Source organism: Hypanus sabinus, chromosome 9 (assembly GCF_030144855.1).
Source record: "Hypanus sabinus isolate sHypSab1 chromosome 9, sHypSab1.hap1, whole genome shotgun sequence".
NCBI classification, from domain to species: domain Eukaryota; kingdom Metazoa; phylum Chordata; class Chondrichthyes; order Myliobatiformes; family Dasyatidae; genus Hypanus; species Hypanus sabinus.
In genome coordinates this window covers 131,396,090-131,413,250 of record NC_082714.1, presented here as the reverse complement: position 1 = coordinate 131,413,250, position 17,161 = coordinate 131,396,090, and the positions used below count along the sequence as shown (strand labels likewise).

At 39.4% G+C, this 17,161-nt stretch overlaps 1 protein-coding gene across 1 annotated transcript in view; it reads left to right on the top strand.

The window, feature by feature from the left end:
• The window catches only part of prex1 (phosphatidylinositol-3,4,5-trisphosphate-dependent Rac exchange factor 1), a 197,201-nt gene that overhangs the window by 148,882 nt on the left and 31,158 nt on the right, over positions 1-17,161 (top strand). The window contains exons 22-27 of the mRNA XM_059980583.1: positions 2,099-2,285; positions 6,477-6,643; positions 10,596-10,757; positions 13,021-13,231; positions 14,584-14,860; positions 15,558-15,758. Of these exons, the coding sequence (XP_059836566.1) occupies positions 2,099-2,285; positions 6,477-6,643; positions 10,596-10,757; positions 13,021-13,231; positions 14,584-14,860; positions 15,558-15,758 (1,205 nt within the window). The remainder of the gene's footprint in view (positions 1-2,098; positions 2,286-6,476; positions 6,644-10,595; positions 10,758-13,020; positions 13,232-14,583; positions 14,861-15,557; positions 15,759-17,161) is intronic.

Sequence of the window (17,161 nt, the reverse complement as noted above, 5' to 3'; positions counted from 1 at the left end):
CAGCAAAAATCCTTCATCAGGACAGGATAGTAAGGGGCCAGAAGCAGAATGAGAGGTGGAGGAGGGAAGGTGCACAAACTGGCAGGTGATGGGTAAGACTAGGGCAGAGGGTGGGTGGCTGGTTGGGAGGGAGGGGATGACTAATGAAGTAAGAAGCAGGGAGAGATGATAGGTGGAAGAGCTAAAGGGCTGAAGCAGGAAGAATCTAATAGGTGAACCATGGAAGAAAGGGAAGGAGGTGGGGAACCACAGGGAGGTGCTGGGCAGATGAGAAGTGATGAGCTGAGAGGGTTATCAAAATAGGGAATGGAAAAAGAAAGAGGAAGGGAGGAGAAGTTACTGTAAGCTAGATAAATTGATGTTCATGCTATCGGGTTGGAGGCAACCCATCATGTTTGGCCTCATCGTGGCAGAAGAGGAGGCTAAGGGCAGATTTATCAGAGTGGGTACAGGAATTAGAATTGAAATAGTTAGCCACCAGGAGATCCTGCCTTTTGCAAAGGATAGAGCGAAGGAGCTTGATAAAGTTGTCACCCAATCTGCACCATGTCTGACCGATGTAGAGCAGGCTGCACCGGATACAGTAGGTGACCCTGACACTCACAGATGAAATGTCACCTCACCTGGAAAGATCATTTGGGGCTGTGAGTGGCAGTGAGGGAAGAGTTATAGGGGCAGTGTAACAGTCGTCATGGGGATAAGTGCTAAGTGGGAGATCATTGAAGAGGAACGAGTGGACAAAGGAGTGGAGTAGAGAGCTATCCCTTATGGAAAGTACAGTGAGGGGGTGGTGGGGGGGGGATGTGTTTTGTGGTACGATCTCTTTGGAGATAGCAGTAGTTACTGTGCATGATGTACTGGGTACAGAGGCATGTTGGGTGGTAGATCAGGACAAGAACAACTCTTATAGCAGGAGTATGGGGTGAGGGCAGATGTGCGGGATGTCGAGGAAATATGGCTCAGGACAGCAACAATGGGTGGTGGAAAAGAAACCCCGTCCTTCAAAGACGGAGGCACCTTAGATATTTTAAAATGGAAGGCCTCATCTGAGAACAGACCAACCCACACAAAGTGCTGGAGGAACTCAGCAAGCCAGGCAGCATCTATGAAAAAAAGTGCAGTCAACATTTCAGGCTGAAACCCTTAGAAACATCAACTGTACTTGTTTCTGTCGCTGCTGCCTGGCTTGCTGAGTTCCTTCATCATTTTGTGTGCATTGCTCGGATTTCCAGCATCTGCAGATTTTTTTCTTGTTTCTAACAACAGATGTTGCATAGATGGAAGAACTGAGAAGGGAATAGCATCTTTACAAATGGCAGGTGGGAAAAGGTATAGACAGAACAACTGAGAGTCAGTAGGTTTGTAAGTTTATCAGCAGATAGTCTGTCTCCAGACATAGATACAAAGAGATTGAGAAAGGTGTCAGAGATGGACCAAGTGAATTTGAGGGCACAGTGGAAGTAGGCCGGTTGATGAAATTAATGAGCCCAGTATGGGTGCAGGAAGCAACACCAACTTAGTTGTCAGTGTAGTGGAGGAAAAGTTGGGGAGCATTGCCAGTGTAGGCTAGGGACATGGAAAAGGCAGGCATTGCTAGGGCTCATGTGAATAACCATAGCTACATCTTTAGTTTGTAAAAACTGTGAGGATAAGGACCAGTTCTGCGAGATGGAAGAGGATGATGGTAGAGGGGAGCTGGTTTGGTTTGTGTCCAAAAAGAAGCCAAGCCTTAAGCCCTTCATGATGGGCAATGGAAGTGCATAGGACTGGATGACCATAGTGAAAATAAAACAATTTGGACCAGGGAAATTAGTGATGAAGTGCATGTGAAGTGTCACACTGGACCAAGGGTGTAAGATGGTGTGGAGATATCTGGAGATGTGTTTAGTGGGACAGGAGCACGCAGAAACAATGGGCCTAACAAGAACACTTACAAGAACCTCATTATTCAAAATATGAATACAAGTAAATACAGACTTCATTAACCCATGAAAATGAAAACTTTTTTGTTTTAAATTAGTTTGCCTGTTTTTTAAAAAAAATGATTCGCTCAGACAGAAGTGCGTCAACAGTCCTAATGCATTTTTGCTCTTTCAAGGGAAAAAGATCAGGAACCTGGATTTATCGAACAGTTGAAGATGTGGATGAAGAGGCGGCACAGACCAAGCCCAAAAGTGAATGCCTATTCAGCATTTCTGATTTATCACTGCATGATAAGCTGTTAAATGACTCAACTAATGAAACAAAAGTATTTGATCACGTTGGTGAGAGTGGACAGGAGGCAGGTATGCAGTGGTTAATTGCAAGTTAATTTGACTAAGGTTTATGTTATCAATCACCCAGTCTGTTGGGTTTAAAGTTCTTGATTTGTCAACTTAACATGAATTAAGTTATTTCTTGCCTATTTCCTTTAATTTCAAGTAATACTTGTACAACCAAGAATGGGGGTGGTGGGGGGGGGGGGGGGGTCAGCTAATGTATTTTAATTTTGTCTTATTTACACGAATAGTATGGTGTTAACCTGTAAGTCACACTGTGTAAAGGTCTGTATTTCAAGCTGGTAGAAATTCACCAACACAGTGTTCAGTTACCCAGGTATTACAATTTTGTGGCCTGAACTACTATTTTCAGCGTGAAAACATCAAGCCACTTTAAAGTGGCTTTTGAGTTTTTTTGGCTTTTGAGTTTTTTTTTGGCCTTTAAAACCAGTAAAGGAAGATGGAAAACAGTTTCATTTTCATCTGCACCAACGCAAGAACTAAGTTTGCATTTGTGGCTGCATGTTGAGTGTGGCTCTTGCTCTGGCTGCCAGTGGCCACAAATTGGTGAAACTCAGAGGGATGAAAAAATGTATTTTAGGCATGCTTACTGCATTGGGTTGCAAGGGTGGGTTATAGATAGGTTGTGCCCACTGCCTTGAATTAAAAAAAATGCTGAATTTGTGTGTGTCTTTCATCCACATGGTGTGAAGTTTATTTTGTTTCTTTGTGCATGGTGTGCTTTTGGGAGGCCATTCACTTATCTGGCTGGCAGATTTTATTGTAACTTTCACAAATCCAAGTTGGTTTTCTTTTTAAGGATCCTGTTTTTCACCAGAATTTTCCTTTCAGGAACCCTTAAAATTAGTTCATACAGTGCAGACAGACTAGAATGAAGGAGGAGAAGTCTGAACATCCTAAAACTGAGGATTTTGATGTTGTTTGCTCTAGTATGGGGCATATTTCCATAGTAATTTATAATTGTTTACAGTTAAGCATATTCCAGTTCATTCAGAATAGGCCTTTTCTATCTGTTAAAGAATTTTTTTTTTTTTTGCAATAGCTTAAATCTATGTGGGGGAAGTGGTGGTGGAGGGAGAGAGGAGGGTATAGAACAATACATCACAGAAAAAGGTCACTTAGTCCACCAAGTTCTTCTGTCAACCATGTACTTACATTAATTCAACAATATTCCCATTTCTGATTCCCATCAACCTTACCTGGATTTCAACATTCAGCTATACACTAGGAACAACTTACAGTGGCTCATTAACCCTCCAGCTCTTAAGTCTTTATGATATATGAGGAAACTGGAGCATCCCAAGGAAATCTTCATGGTCAAAGGAAGAACGTGAAAACTCCACAAAAACAGCATTGAAAGTTGGGATTGAAGCCGAGTTCCTCGAGCTGCACCATTGTGCCACTCTGAATTCCATTCCATCCCTATTACTTAATTCCCAAAGTCTAGTCTGACACACACACACACACACACACACACTGCAATTTTTGCTCATTTCTTTTTCAGTTCTTGCTAAAACATCGTTTACATTTACATCATTTATTATTATATTGTAATTTGCCCTTTACTGTGCCTATTATCGTGTTTATTAATTATTGTACTGTCTTGCACTGTTTTGAACACCTTATGTAGTGCCAGTTATGTAGGGTCTGAAGTCTAATGTGGTTAAGTGTTGTTTCAGGTAATGTAGTGTAGTTTTGTATTGTTTCATATAGCACCAGGGTCCTGGAGGAACGTTGTTTCATTTTTACTATGTACTGTACTAGCAGTTATGGTTGAACTGGCAATAAGAGCGACTTGACTTACAAGTTTCGAAATTCTAGAAGACATTGTTGTCAAGCTTTCATTAATCTTGCTGTGAACATGTTATGTAGTTTGTCCTCCAATGTATTTAACGTTTGATAATGCCATTCACTATCTCAGAATTTGAGAATATTCTTAACAGTAAGCAGTGGAATAGATTAAAAGAAGGGTTTCTAAGTACAGGGAAGTGAACTTTTCTTGCCCATTTTCATTGTTAGCATTAACTGTGTTTCTGACAGTAATGCACAATCTCTGGATATTTTCAATTGTAACATTCCGAAACGATTGCCTCAAAAATGTGCTGATGATCAGCGAAAGGGAGTGCATGGGAAAAGTTATGGACAGCTTGCTCTCATGGACATGTTCACTGGTTCAGTTAGGCAATGGCTGGTCCACATTACCACTATTTATGATTGTTGAGTATTTGCCGTGAGTCCAAGTTTGGTGTTGACTTCTGAGTGAACTCTGTCCTTACCGGGGTGCTCTGAGTAGCTGTACCATTCTGGGGAGGAGTCAGAGGGGTTGCTTTAGACAAGGCTCCGCACGCTGGCAAAGCTTTTCCTGCTGTGTTGCAATCTTGAGGGTGGGTCAAAACAAACCTGCCTTTTCAAAGAAAAGCCTTGCCATTTTTTAGTAGAAACAGATTGGGTTAATTGAATTACCATCCCTCACCCCACCCCAGACCTTCCACCAGTAGGAGCAGAGCTGAAATGGTTAAAACTGATAAATTTTAGACATTCAAAGCTGTTTAAAGTAAATGTAAAACACCTAAAAGCTCACTGAATTACTTAATTATTTTGAATTTGTTTGTTAACTAAGGCTTATTATTGTAGCACTCTCATGGCTATTCTTTACTAATCAAATAAATGGCAGAGCACATGCTCTACCAGGTCCAACCTGATGCTGGATATTCGTATAGAACACAGTGTTAAATCATGGTCAAAGAACTGTGGCTCAAACTGTGGCACTTAAAATATTTGCATGCACAAAAATATAAAATAGTGCAGAGCTGCCTGAGAAATGTGATGGATTTGCAAATGCTTCTGAGCAAAACCAGAGCAATGTCTTGTTCTGTGTTAGAACCCAGAACACCACAACACAGTACAGACCCTTTGGTTCAGTTTATGCTGACCTTTTAATCTACTGAGGGCAATTTAGCCCATAGACCTCCATTTTTCTATCATTCATGAGCCCGTTTAAGAGCTTCTTAAATGCCTTTTAATGTACCGGCCTCTACCACCATCTCTGGCTGGGTGTTCCATGCGCTCCTCACTTTCTGAGTCAAGAACTTGCTTTTGACGACCCCCCCCCCCCCCCCCCTTATACTTTCCACCAATTACCTTAAAATTATACTCACTGGTATTAGCATTTTCCATCCTGGGGGCAACAACTCTTTGGGTATGCACTCAATCCATGCCTCTTAACATCTTGTACAACTCTATCAAGTCTCCTTTCTTCCTCCCTCACTCCAAAGAAAAAAGTCCTTGCTGACTCAACCAGTCCTCGTAAGCATGCTCTCTAATCTAAGCAGCATCCTGGTAAATCTCTTGTGCATCCTCTGTAAAACTTTTAGATCACCCCTGTAATGAGATGGCCAGAGCTGAACACTATTCTAAGTGTTCTTGATCTTGTGTGTTCCTAGTCCTTGATAACATTATCTGGCCAAAAAAAGAGTCTTGCTTGTAGATTGGCCTAGTGTGCAAAGGGAGTCTGAAGTTTATTCTGTCTGAGTGTGAAGTCACTGCTTCGCTATTCTAATTCTAAATATGTTGTTTCTAATTTGCCGTCTTGATTTCCATAGTTCCTTACTGAATCTTATCTCCATGACACACTTTTTAGCCATGACGCCCTTCCAACTAGGCACCAGTATTGTGCCAACTTCTGATACCCCTCAATAATTTTAGTGTGTATTCATCATTCTATCTTCTGTTTCCTCCCCCTTCCACTACCCCCACCCTATCCTTTAGAGTTTAGGTTACTAGAAAAGTGGTTAATGGTCTTATCACATCACAAGTTGTTTCAAGTATGCTTCAAAAACAACTCTCTGTATATCCATGTGTTTGAGAAATTTTTCAGATAAAATTCTTGGATTAATTGTTTCCAGGTTGGCTGGCTTGTTTTCAAATCCTTTTAAATGCATTATGGTATGATGCAGTCTTGGCATGTGTAAGAAATCTCCTATAAACAATCAACAAACTAAATACAGATCAGAAGTTGGCCTGACTAATTCCATAATTTATCTGTCCTTCTGGTTGACACAGTAAATACTGACCTCTGTCAGAGAAGTGACAAAAATAATAAAAGACTTTATTATGCTCAATTAAATCTAGCAAGTGAATAACTGAGGCTAATTTGAATTGCACCTTTGAGGAGTAATCATTTTTCAAACCTTGCAGACTTGAATTTGAGTCCTGAAGGAGCTACCTCTCAAGTCAGCATGACTGTGGATAATGTGCATTTGGAGCACGGCGTTATCTATGAATACGTCAGCACTATGGGAATCAAGTGTCACGTCAAAGAAAAAATGCTGGAGCCCAAGGGATGCTTCAGTTTAACTGCAAAGGTACAGATTATTCAGTTAACCCTTAAAATTCTATTTCTTGTGTATGTTGTGAAATACTGAATTATTTTCCAATTATTAACCGGCGGATTATAAATAATTTCACTGCTATCTTCGTGAGATGTGCTGAGAAACTCATCTCCAATAAGTAGTGCCAGACACTATATTTGCTGGTGGCAGTGAATTCTATTCCACCTCCAGAATTCATGAGGAGTCATTGACAGTACTGAAACAGGTTATTAATTCAGTTCATTGAATGCACACCAACTGTCAATCATCTACTTCCACCAATCTCAATTTCTTCTTTCCATATTCTTAACATTTTGCCCCAGATCCTATCACTGGCTTGCATATTAGGGGCAATTTTATTTGGCCAGTTAGCCTCCTAATCTCTGTCATTGGGATGTGGGAGGAAACTGGAACATTCAGAAGAAAGCCACACAGTCATAGGGAGAACACATAATCTCTATATAAATACCACTGAAGGTCAGTTTTAACCTAGGCTACTGATGCTTTGAAAAAGCATTTCTACTAACAATGCCTCTGTCTTTGATTTCAAAGGCTGTGCACAACACCGTGTCACCAAATTATAGCATATTTTGTACAGTGTGCAAGGGGTTGGTTTCATTTCTGTGGTGCTGAGAAAAGAATTGTGTTTGGAAAATATGCCAGTTTTATTATTGATTGCAGTCTAATACTCAGAAGGATCAATACAAGTCAAAATGCATTGGGCTAGTGATAAATGATGTTACCAAATAAATGCTACTGTTTCTTAAATAGATAAACCATTTACAATTGAGGAAGGTCAGAGTTTGCCATTTTACAGGACAGAGCACACCCAGTAGTGACCTCAGTGGAAGAAGAGGCAAGTGATGGTGAAACAACTGGGAGCTTGGTGGAGTGAGGGTATGAGACACAATCAGGTTCAGGTTACTGTAAGCCAAACCAGTTTTTAAACATTCTGTTGTAAATCCATATCAGTGGTTCAGATATGTTGGTGCCAAAATAAATTGAGGAGAATGCGCCTGTTGACGAGCACATTGAGCCCTTGTTTATTGTAGGCTGGATCTTGGCTGCAGTTTCAGAATCAATCAGTGAGTCATAGAATTAACATTAGTTGTGGGTTATGATAGCAGAATGTTGCACTAAACGTTATCAGCAACACAGAGTCTGATGGTAATGATGTTGATTAATGAGGAGAATTTGACAATGCATTATGACTATTAGAATTAGAATGTAAATTAAAGTTTCTTTAACAACACACACAAAATGCTGGTGAAACACAGCAGGCCAGGCAGCATCTGTAAGGAGAAGCACTGTCGACATTTTGGGCCGAGACCTTTCATCAGGTTAAAGTTTCTTTAACCTCTTCTCTCTCTGAAATCCCTTTGAATCTTTTCTTCTTCACCGTTTGCAGCTGTTTTCCTCACTTCATTTTCATTTCTTGCATTGTTGCTGTTGGTGCCAAATAATGACTAGAAATACTGAACAGCATCAGGCTCAACCCTTAACACAATTAACATGGCCTATTTGGCTAGCTTGCCACTTCAACAAATTTTGCTCTGATAATGGATAGGGAAATGGATATACCGGATAGGTTTGTCAGAGTTTTGTATTTTATGTAACTGTTTATATCTCATTGAGACTCCCATCTCATTACCTTTGAGACTACAATGAAAACTATGGTAATCTGCCTCAATAAGTATCGTCCAATTGCATTTATATCCACTGTGATGAAGTGTTCTGAGTGGTTGCTTATGAAGTACATCAGTTCCCACCTAGGATCCACTCCAGTTTGCCTAACGTCACAACAAGTCAACAGCAGGTGCCATTTCATTGGCTCATCACTCAGCTCTGGAAAATGAAAGTGCATAAGTCAGGATGCTCTTCATTGATTAAAGCTCAGCATTCAACACTATGATCCCTTCAAAACTAATCATTAAGTCCCATGACCTTGGCCTTTATCTCCTTGTGCAATTAGATCATTCATTTCTTCACTTGCAGACCCCAGTCAGTATGGATTAGTAACATCATCTCCACAGCTGGTCTTTTTTTTTACATTGGTTGTTTATCAGTCTTTGTGTGTAGTTTTTCATTGATTCTGTGTATTTCTTTGTCCTAATGTGAATGCCTGCAAGAAAATGAATCTCAGGATTGTACGTATATAATAAATTTCCTTTGAACTTATTTCATCAAGAGCCATAGATCTCTTAATTGTGAATGCAAGTATGGTTTTTCATAGTGTATGAAATGGAGCCTCAGTTGTGTACTAACTTAAAATTTGCAGAAACATACAGCACAAGAGGTGGCCATTTGACCTATTTGTCAACATCAGTGGGGTGGGAGGAAACTGGTGGGGGAAGAATTAAACGGTGTGATCTCATTTTCCAGGGCTCAGTCTGTTGTACTGCAGGTCATGTCTTTTCAAATAGATATGAAATGGCTGTTTAATTGTGTTAAGGTACAGGTTTATTATGTAGTCAGAGTTCATGGAGGCATAGCTGTTTCCCATGATGTGTTAGGCATTGTCCACAAAATTCTGCAGCTTCTTGTGGATACAGACAGTGCAGTTGCCATACCAAGCTATCGTGCATCCAGACAACATACTTTCCATAGCGAATCTATAAAGTTGGTAAGGGTCAACGGGGACATTTATTTAGTAGAGACATAGGTGAGCTTTCTTGGCTGTGACATCAAAGTGGTTGGACCAGGACAGCCTATTGGAACTTGAATCTGTCAAATCTCTCAATCTTAACGCACTTGTAGTAGACAGGAACATGTGCACCACCACCCTTTCTGATGTCAGTTTAGTTGACATTGATGGAAGAGTTTTTGTCATGACACCATGTCACTACACTCTCCATCTCCTTCCTGTACTCCACATCATAGATGAAGAGTGCTATCATAGTGCTATCAGCTACAAACACTGATGGAGTTAGAGGAGAATGTGGCCACACAACCACAGAAGTACAGGAGTAGAGTTGAAGGCTGCAGACACAACTTTGTGGAGAACCAGTGTGCTTGTATCTGCAATCTTTTTAAGCCAGGGAGTTCAATGCCCCATTTCATATTCTGAGTAAAATATAATGGTCTTTTGTCATTTTCTTCTCCTAATCCTTCCAACAATTACTTTAAATTTCTAGCAGCATGTCAAAAACTGGGAGATAAGGGAAATAACTTTTTCATGGTTCCTTAAAATTTTCTACAGCATAGTTACATCTTCCTCTATCCCCTCGGTTCTAAAGAAAACCAACCTAGTTCATGCAGTTCCTTCACCCCCACTGTTAAAATATTCACATCATAGCAATGTTCTCATGAACCTCTTCTGTATCAATTGCGCTTTTCCTTGCTATGGTGACTATAACAACCACATTTTGCATGTGGTCTGCAGAATTTGTTTTGTAGCATACTTGTATTTTGTATCATAGTTATAGAATCATAGTTTTACACTGAAGTGGACCCTTTACCCTACCTGCATTAGGTCTGTATTCTTTTGTCTATTTAGGTGACTCGTTGTTAAGGAAAATCTAAATGTAATTTTCTCCATTATCTACCTTGCTAACCTTTTCTCTTTGTATTTATGCATCTACGGACATGCATGCTAGTGTTCCTATAATGTTCCACACTACTCAGTGCCCTACTAGCTCTTGTAAGTTCCCTTTACTTGTTATGCCTCCCCAGACATTAGCTCACCCTCCTCAATCTCTTAATTTGTATAAGCCACTTGTCTGCCCTGCTGACCAGATTATATTTTTCTTGCACCAGGCAGCAGTTATAAGGCAGAAACAATCTTTTGAGTTGAACACTTGGTTATTTGCTTTGTACAGGATAAGCTTGAAAATGATCGTTTCCTCTGAACAAGCTGTAGGTGAAATAATGCCGATATTTTAACCAATTTTCTTATATTAAGTTTACTCATTCAGCCTTCATACAAAAACATTGCCTCTTTCATCAGATTTTAGAAGCTCTAGCAGCAGATGATGATCAGTTTGTAAGAAACTGCAGAGGATTGATGACTTCCAGAAATTCCATGATCTTTAAACCTCAGTTTGAATTCCGGCATCTTTGTGAAAGCAAGCTCAACACCATCGGCATGCGGATTGCCAAATACTCAAAGGTACAAGTCTGTTGTATAGTTATGGAGTCTAATTTAATCAGACTTGTGTGAGAATTCTCTGATGATTTCTGTAGGCTCATGCAAACTAAAAAAATTTGTATTATTAAAATAATATTAAGCAGTGTTAAACAGCTTTTATTTAAAATTTCTGTCTTTGATCAAGGGTATTGATTTGTTAGGGATGTAGTACTTGATAGTTTCCTATATCAATGCTTCTCATACTAGCTTGCAGTCTTCATTAAGTGATCCAGATGACAGTTTTATGTATTCACTCGGATAGAGTTATACATTGACTTGGCTTCCAGCTCAGCTCAATAATGGATTGAGATTTGGCTAGTCTTCCACAATAGTGCACAACATGGCATGGGTCTCAGTCTTCTGATGTGATTATGATATTTGACTACATTGTGTGCTGTCTGCCCACATATGGCTCACAGTCCTCTAAGCCTTTCCTATAAATCTACTTGCCTAGGTGGCTTTTAAATGTTGCTAATCTGCCTGCCTCAGCAACTATTTCTGGGAGGTCATTCCAAACATGTACTGCCCTTTGTGTGAAGAAGTCTATCCTAAATTTTTCACCTCACCTCTGATCTTCAACTTATGCCATTGTTTTTGGCACCCCCTCCTGGGAAAAAGATTGTCTATGCTCTTCATGATTTTGTATACATCTATCAAGTGAGCCTCAATCTCTACATTCCAGAAAATAAGGTTCTAGTTTGCACTACCTCTCCTTGTAACTCATTTTATTATGAGCATGTATCAGGTCCTATCCTGGTAAATCTTCTCTGTACTTTTTTCAAGTTTAATAACATCTGTCCTATAACAAGTTGATAAAAACTGTACGCAGGACTTCAAGTGTAGCCTTATCAATATCTTGTATAACTGCATCATAACTTCCCAGCTCATACATAGTGTCCTGACTGATAATGGCTAGCATGCCAAAAGCCACCTTCATCATCGTATCTACCTTTGACATCACTTTCAGGGAACTTTGAACTCCAAGGTCATTCTGTTCCATAAGACTCCCCAGGGCTCTAGCAGTCACTATAAATCCTACCCTGGTTGATCTTCCAAAATGCAATACCTCATTTATTTGGATTAAAATCAATTTATCACCCCTCAGCAATACCACCTATTTTAGTATCATCTGCAAACTTACTAACTGTGGATTGTACATTCATATTCAAATTGTTTATGTAACTTCCAAACAACAAAGTTCCAAGCAGTGATCCCTGCGACTCACCACTAGACATTGTCCTCCAGTCTGAAAAAGAACCCTTGACCATCACCCTCTACCTTCCATCACTGAGCTGATTATGAAGTCACTACCTCCGCTGGATCGCATGCAATCTAACCTCCCAGACTAGCCTGCCATGAGGGATTTTGTCAAAGGCCTTGCTAAAGTCCATATAGACAATATCTACTACTGTACCTTCATTAACCCTCTTCCTTGAAGAAGGTAGTGTAATAAATATTTTTGTTGTCACTTCCAATAAAATGGTAAAGATATCTGTGAATTTAGCTGAAAAGATCTTCACAATTAATCAAAACTATTGCTACATGTACTGTAGTTATTATGCTCATAAGAAGATGAACTGTGGCCAGTCCAGTATGCTGTCTTTCACTGTGAAACAACGGTTAAAAACTGTGCTTTATATGCAAACACGAGGACGAAGGGTCTCAGCCCGAAACGTCAACTGTATTTCTTTCTATAGATGCTGCTTGGCCTGCTGAGTTCCACCAGCATTTTGTGTGGGGGTGCTTTATATGCCTTGGTTTGCTGTTTGTGATCACATTCCGTTGTTGAGCTTGCTTGTTGACACCTCTGTTGCCAAACTTGTAAGGTCCTATGACTTAGCAGAATGAAGTTGGCTTTGAGGAAAGGGAAATCCGTGCTATGGTTAGTAAGATTCTGCCTGACCTAGACATTTCCAGCACTTCCTTTTTTTTTCCTTGGATAGCTAGATTCTTTCTTACAGGTTCACCTGCCACATGGCTGCTGATGACAAAATCCAGAACAATAGTTCCATTTCTTACCACTTCATCTTCCCCACTTTATCCCATGAGTTTCCTGCATTGCATTAGTTTAAAATATCAATGTAAATATATGTACAAAGATATTTCTCAGAGTGGAAGTATGTCTTTAGAGTGGAAGCATTTAACACTGTAACTTAACCTCCTCTTTAAGTTTTGTAAGCAGCTGAACCCTGAGAAGTTTCTTGGATATATTTATTAAATTACATATAATTGTGGTTATCTCTAGTTTGCCCAGGAATTGAAAAGCAGAGCTTGGCCTTCCTTCAAGCAAGCTTCAACTGAGTTACACCTGTTAAGTGGAATGGATTTTTGTCCAACCAACTGTCATGTCAATGTAATGGAAGTGTCCAGTCCAAAAAATACTACCTCTCTTGGAAGATCTTTTAGTATACGTTTTGGTCGAAAAAATTCTTTCCTTGGCTTGGAGCAAGATCAAGGTATTTAAAAGTGACTGACTGAAATTTGAAGTTCAGTGTCAATTTATTCAGTTCTTGCTTACTTCCAAGAATTTGGCTCAGTAAGGAATAATGGAAGGACAGAAGAGAAAATAAATCTGGAAAAAAGTTTTGATTTTTATCTCAACTATAATTTGGTTGAGATATAACTATAAACTGGAAAAGGTTACCCATTTTTAAAAGTAATTTTTCAGACCCATCATGTCTCAGTGATGATCACTTGCTGCACAGACTTAGATAAGTTAATTTTAAAAAGTCCTTTCTTTTTCTTTGGCTTGAGGGTAAAGTACACTTACTATAAATTTCAACCATTATGGTGATTATCAGAATCGGGTTTATTATCACTGGCATATGATGTGAAATTTGTTAACTTAGCAGCAGCAGTTCAGTGCGATACATAATCTAGCAGAGAGAGAAAAATTATAAATAAAAAAGCAGAATAGTAAATAAACAAGTAAATCAATTGTGTATATTGAATAGATTATTAAAAATGTGCAAAAACAGAAATACTGTATATTAAAAAAGTGAGGTTGTGTCCAAAGCTTCAAAGGCCATTTAGGAATCAGATGGCGCAGGGAAGAAGCTGTTCCTGAATCGCTGAGTGTGTGCCTTCAGGCTTCTGTGCCTCCTACCTGATGGTAAAAGTGGGAAAAATGCATGCCCTGGCTGCTGGAGGTCCTTAATAATGGACACTGCCTTTCTGAGACACCACTCCCTGAAGATGTCCTGAGTATTTTGTAGGCTAGTACCCAAGATGGAGCTGACTAGATTTACAACCTTCTACAGCTTCTTTCAGTACTATGCATTAGCCCCTCCATACCAGACAGTGATGCAGCCTGTCAGAATGCTTTCCACGGTACAACTATAGAAGTTTTTGAGTGTATCTGTTAACATGCCAAATCTCTTCAAGCTCCTAATAAAGTATAGCCGCTGTTTTGCCTTCTTTATGACTACATCAATATGTTGGATCCAGGTTAGATCCTCAGAGATCTTGACACCAAGGAACTTGAAGCTGTTCACTCTCTCCACTTCTGATCCCTCTATGAGGATTGGTATGTGTTCCTTCATCTTACCCTTCCTGAAGTCCACAATCAGCTCTTTTGTCTTACTGACTTTGAGTGCAAGGTTGTTGCTGCGGCACCACTCCGCTAGTTGGCATATCTCATTCCTGTATGCCCTTTTGTCACCACCGGTAGCAGCTAACTGTTGGTAACAATGAGTTTAGCCTTCTTTCACTCATTTCTTCAACATCTCAGAGATGTGTAACGTTCAGTATTTTCATTTGTTATCAAAGTCATTGGTGTACATCACTAAAATGTCAGTTTTGTTTACAGGCATTGTAAATCTCATGAACTACACTCAGCATGTCACCACCACAATGGCAGCACCACACTGGAACTGTTACATTGGGGAAGATGGAGAAACTAATCAACTACAGGATCTGGATGAATTATCAAATCAACAAAATGGAAGGTTGATTCGAGAAAGTGGAGGCTTGAGCAATCTATTGAAGCAGGAGGACATGGAGATTCAGGATTCTTTCTTCCAACTCTTTAATAAACTGGAAATCTCTCTGAAGGAAATGAAGCAATATGTAATGCAGATAAATGAGTAAGTGGTTTGTAGCTTAGAAATGAGTATCAGTTCTGACCCATTTAAAAATATTCTGATTTAACTAACTGGGTTTTTAATTTATTGACAGTTTTTCTTTAATGGTCCAGCTTAACTGTGAAATTATTGGTTTTGGACCTGTATTTGTTTTGAATCCTGCACATGAAAAGTTGTTAATTTAGTTTAGACTTGGTGTGCTCTTGTGGTTATACTTCTGTTGCATCTTTTTGGACTTCAAAGCTGTTCTGCTGGAAGATGGTTCCAAATTATTGTTTTCTTTGGTGGACTACAAACTTGTGTGGGGTGTGCAGTTGGCAAGTTTGCGACACCAGACTGGGAACCTCAGAGAAGCTGGAGGATAAGCACCCAATGAGATTCAAACTGTTTGCTTTCTCAGCTGTTCCATTGACAGGCTATGAAGTACTGTTTCCATGGCAGCACCCATGACCTAGAAGGAGTAACCTTTGGACATTTTCTGCAATATGGCCTAACTATAAATTGAATCAGTCTGTTTGGATTGAATTGCAGTTTTCACCTCTAAATTGAGTTATGTGTTCAGCAAATGCAAGATGTGGTACCCACTCCATTTGAAGTACAAGTGATTATTTCCAGGTGGTTTGTTTTTTTTAAAAAAAGAGAAAATTATTTCCAGCCACAAAAATATCAGAAACTAACATTGCTCCAATTGTGTCTGCAGTCTGCTGTCCTCAATAACTGAACCTGCTCCTTCTGAGGCTTCAGAGCACAATTCAATGGAGCTTACACTTCCCCAGTCAATGGAAGAAAATGATATTGATAAAGCTGAACATTGTGGAACAAAGAGAGTCTGCTTTGTGGTAAAGGAAGAGGAGCAGGATGATTCGGGTCATGACACAACAAGTTACAGGGATTCCTATAGGTATGATTTTTAATTCTCTTATTGGGTCACTAGCACTTTATGGATCTTGAAGGTTAACAATAATACAAGTATTACTCTGTGTTGTTTGCTCATGGAATGTTCAACACTGAATAATTCTGTTAAGTTTGTTCCAGTTTTATTCTCTCACAGATGTCACTTCCATTAACTCTATTTACCTGCTCACTTGTTGCACCCTCTGTTAGCCTTCTGGTTGAAAGTCTATTAGATTTTTTTTTAGTTAATTGCTTGTTTCATTACCCTGATGGGTTTTGTGGTGGACTTGACATTAGCACTCCATGTAGAAATCCTAGAGACAATAATGGTGTATAGCCCTTTGCTGTAGTCTGAAAATGACTTACAAACCTATTTATTTGGACCTTTCAGATCTTTAATTTCTTATACACTGCCTTTCCGGTATTCTAAGAAGCTATCCAATAAAAGATTGGTTTCTCACAAGAAGGATTGAAAGTATGATGAAGTCAAAGTCCTTGGTTACTTTTGAATTTATGTGTAGATGTAAATTGTGGATTGAGATTTGATTAGTGCAAGTAATTAAACAGGATGATTAGGCAAATTGAATATTCGGATTTAAAAAATATTATTGAATAATGAAAAATGTGCATCAGAGCAGATTACTCAAAGAATGCTGCATTCTGTAACAAGGTGATGCATTTCAAGCCTAACCACCAATTAAGTTTTGACTTTTGAACTAGGCTGTGTTGGCTACAGCCACCAGTACACAATTTCTTCAGCAATATCTGATGCTTTTATTCCAGCACAATAAGATGAATTCAACTAGCCTTGGTTTGTTTTTGTTGATTTGCTGCAGCAAGAAATTATTTTTATGTTTGTCTTTGTTAACTACTCTGAAATCTCAGCACATTTTTTTTATGTGCCAACCTCTTCCTCAGGAGTATTTACTGAATTAGTGAAGATTTTCGTATTTTTATGGATGCATGTATTGAGTACAAATCAGATGACTATGAAGCAACACACACAAAATTCTGGTGGAACACAGCAGGTCAGGCAGCATCTATAGGAAGAAGCATTGTCAACGTTTCGGGCCTGTCAGGACGAAAGGTCTCGGCCTGAAACGTCGACAGTGCTTCTTCCTTTAGATGCTGCCTGGCCTGCTGCATTCCACCAGCATACTATGTGTTTTGCTTCAATTTCCAGCATCTGCAGATTTCCTCGAGATGACTATGAAACAATTTAGGTGACCACATAGCTGTAGTTACTTTATACACCTATCCCCCACCTCACTTTTCTGAAGAAATTAACCAAATGTTTTTTGTAAGAAGTTGCTGCATTTTCTTTTCCCACTGCTGTTTAAATAAAGCCTTCTGAACAAATTGATTTGTTTTCTGTTGTACTCCTGGCCTTACAACCAATTGGCTGATGAG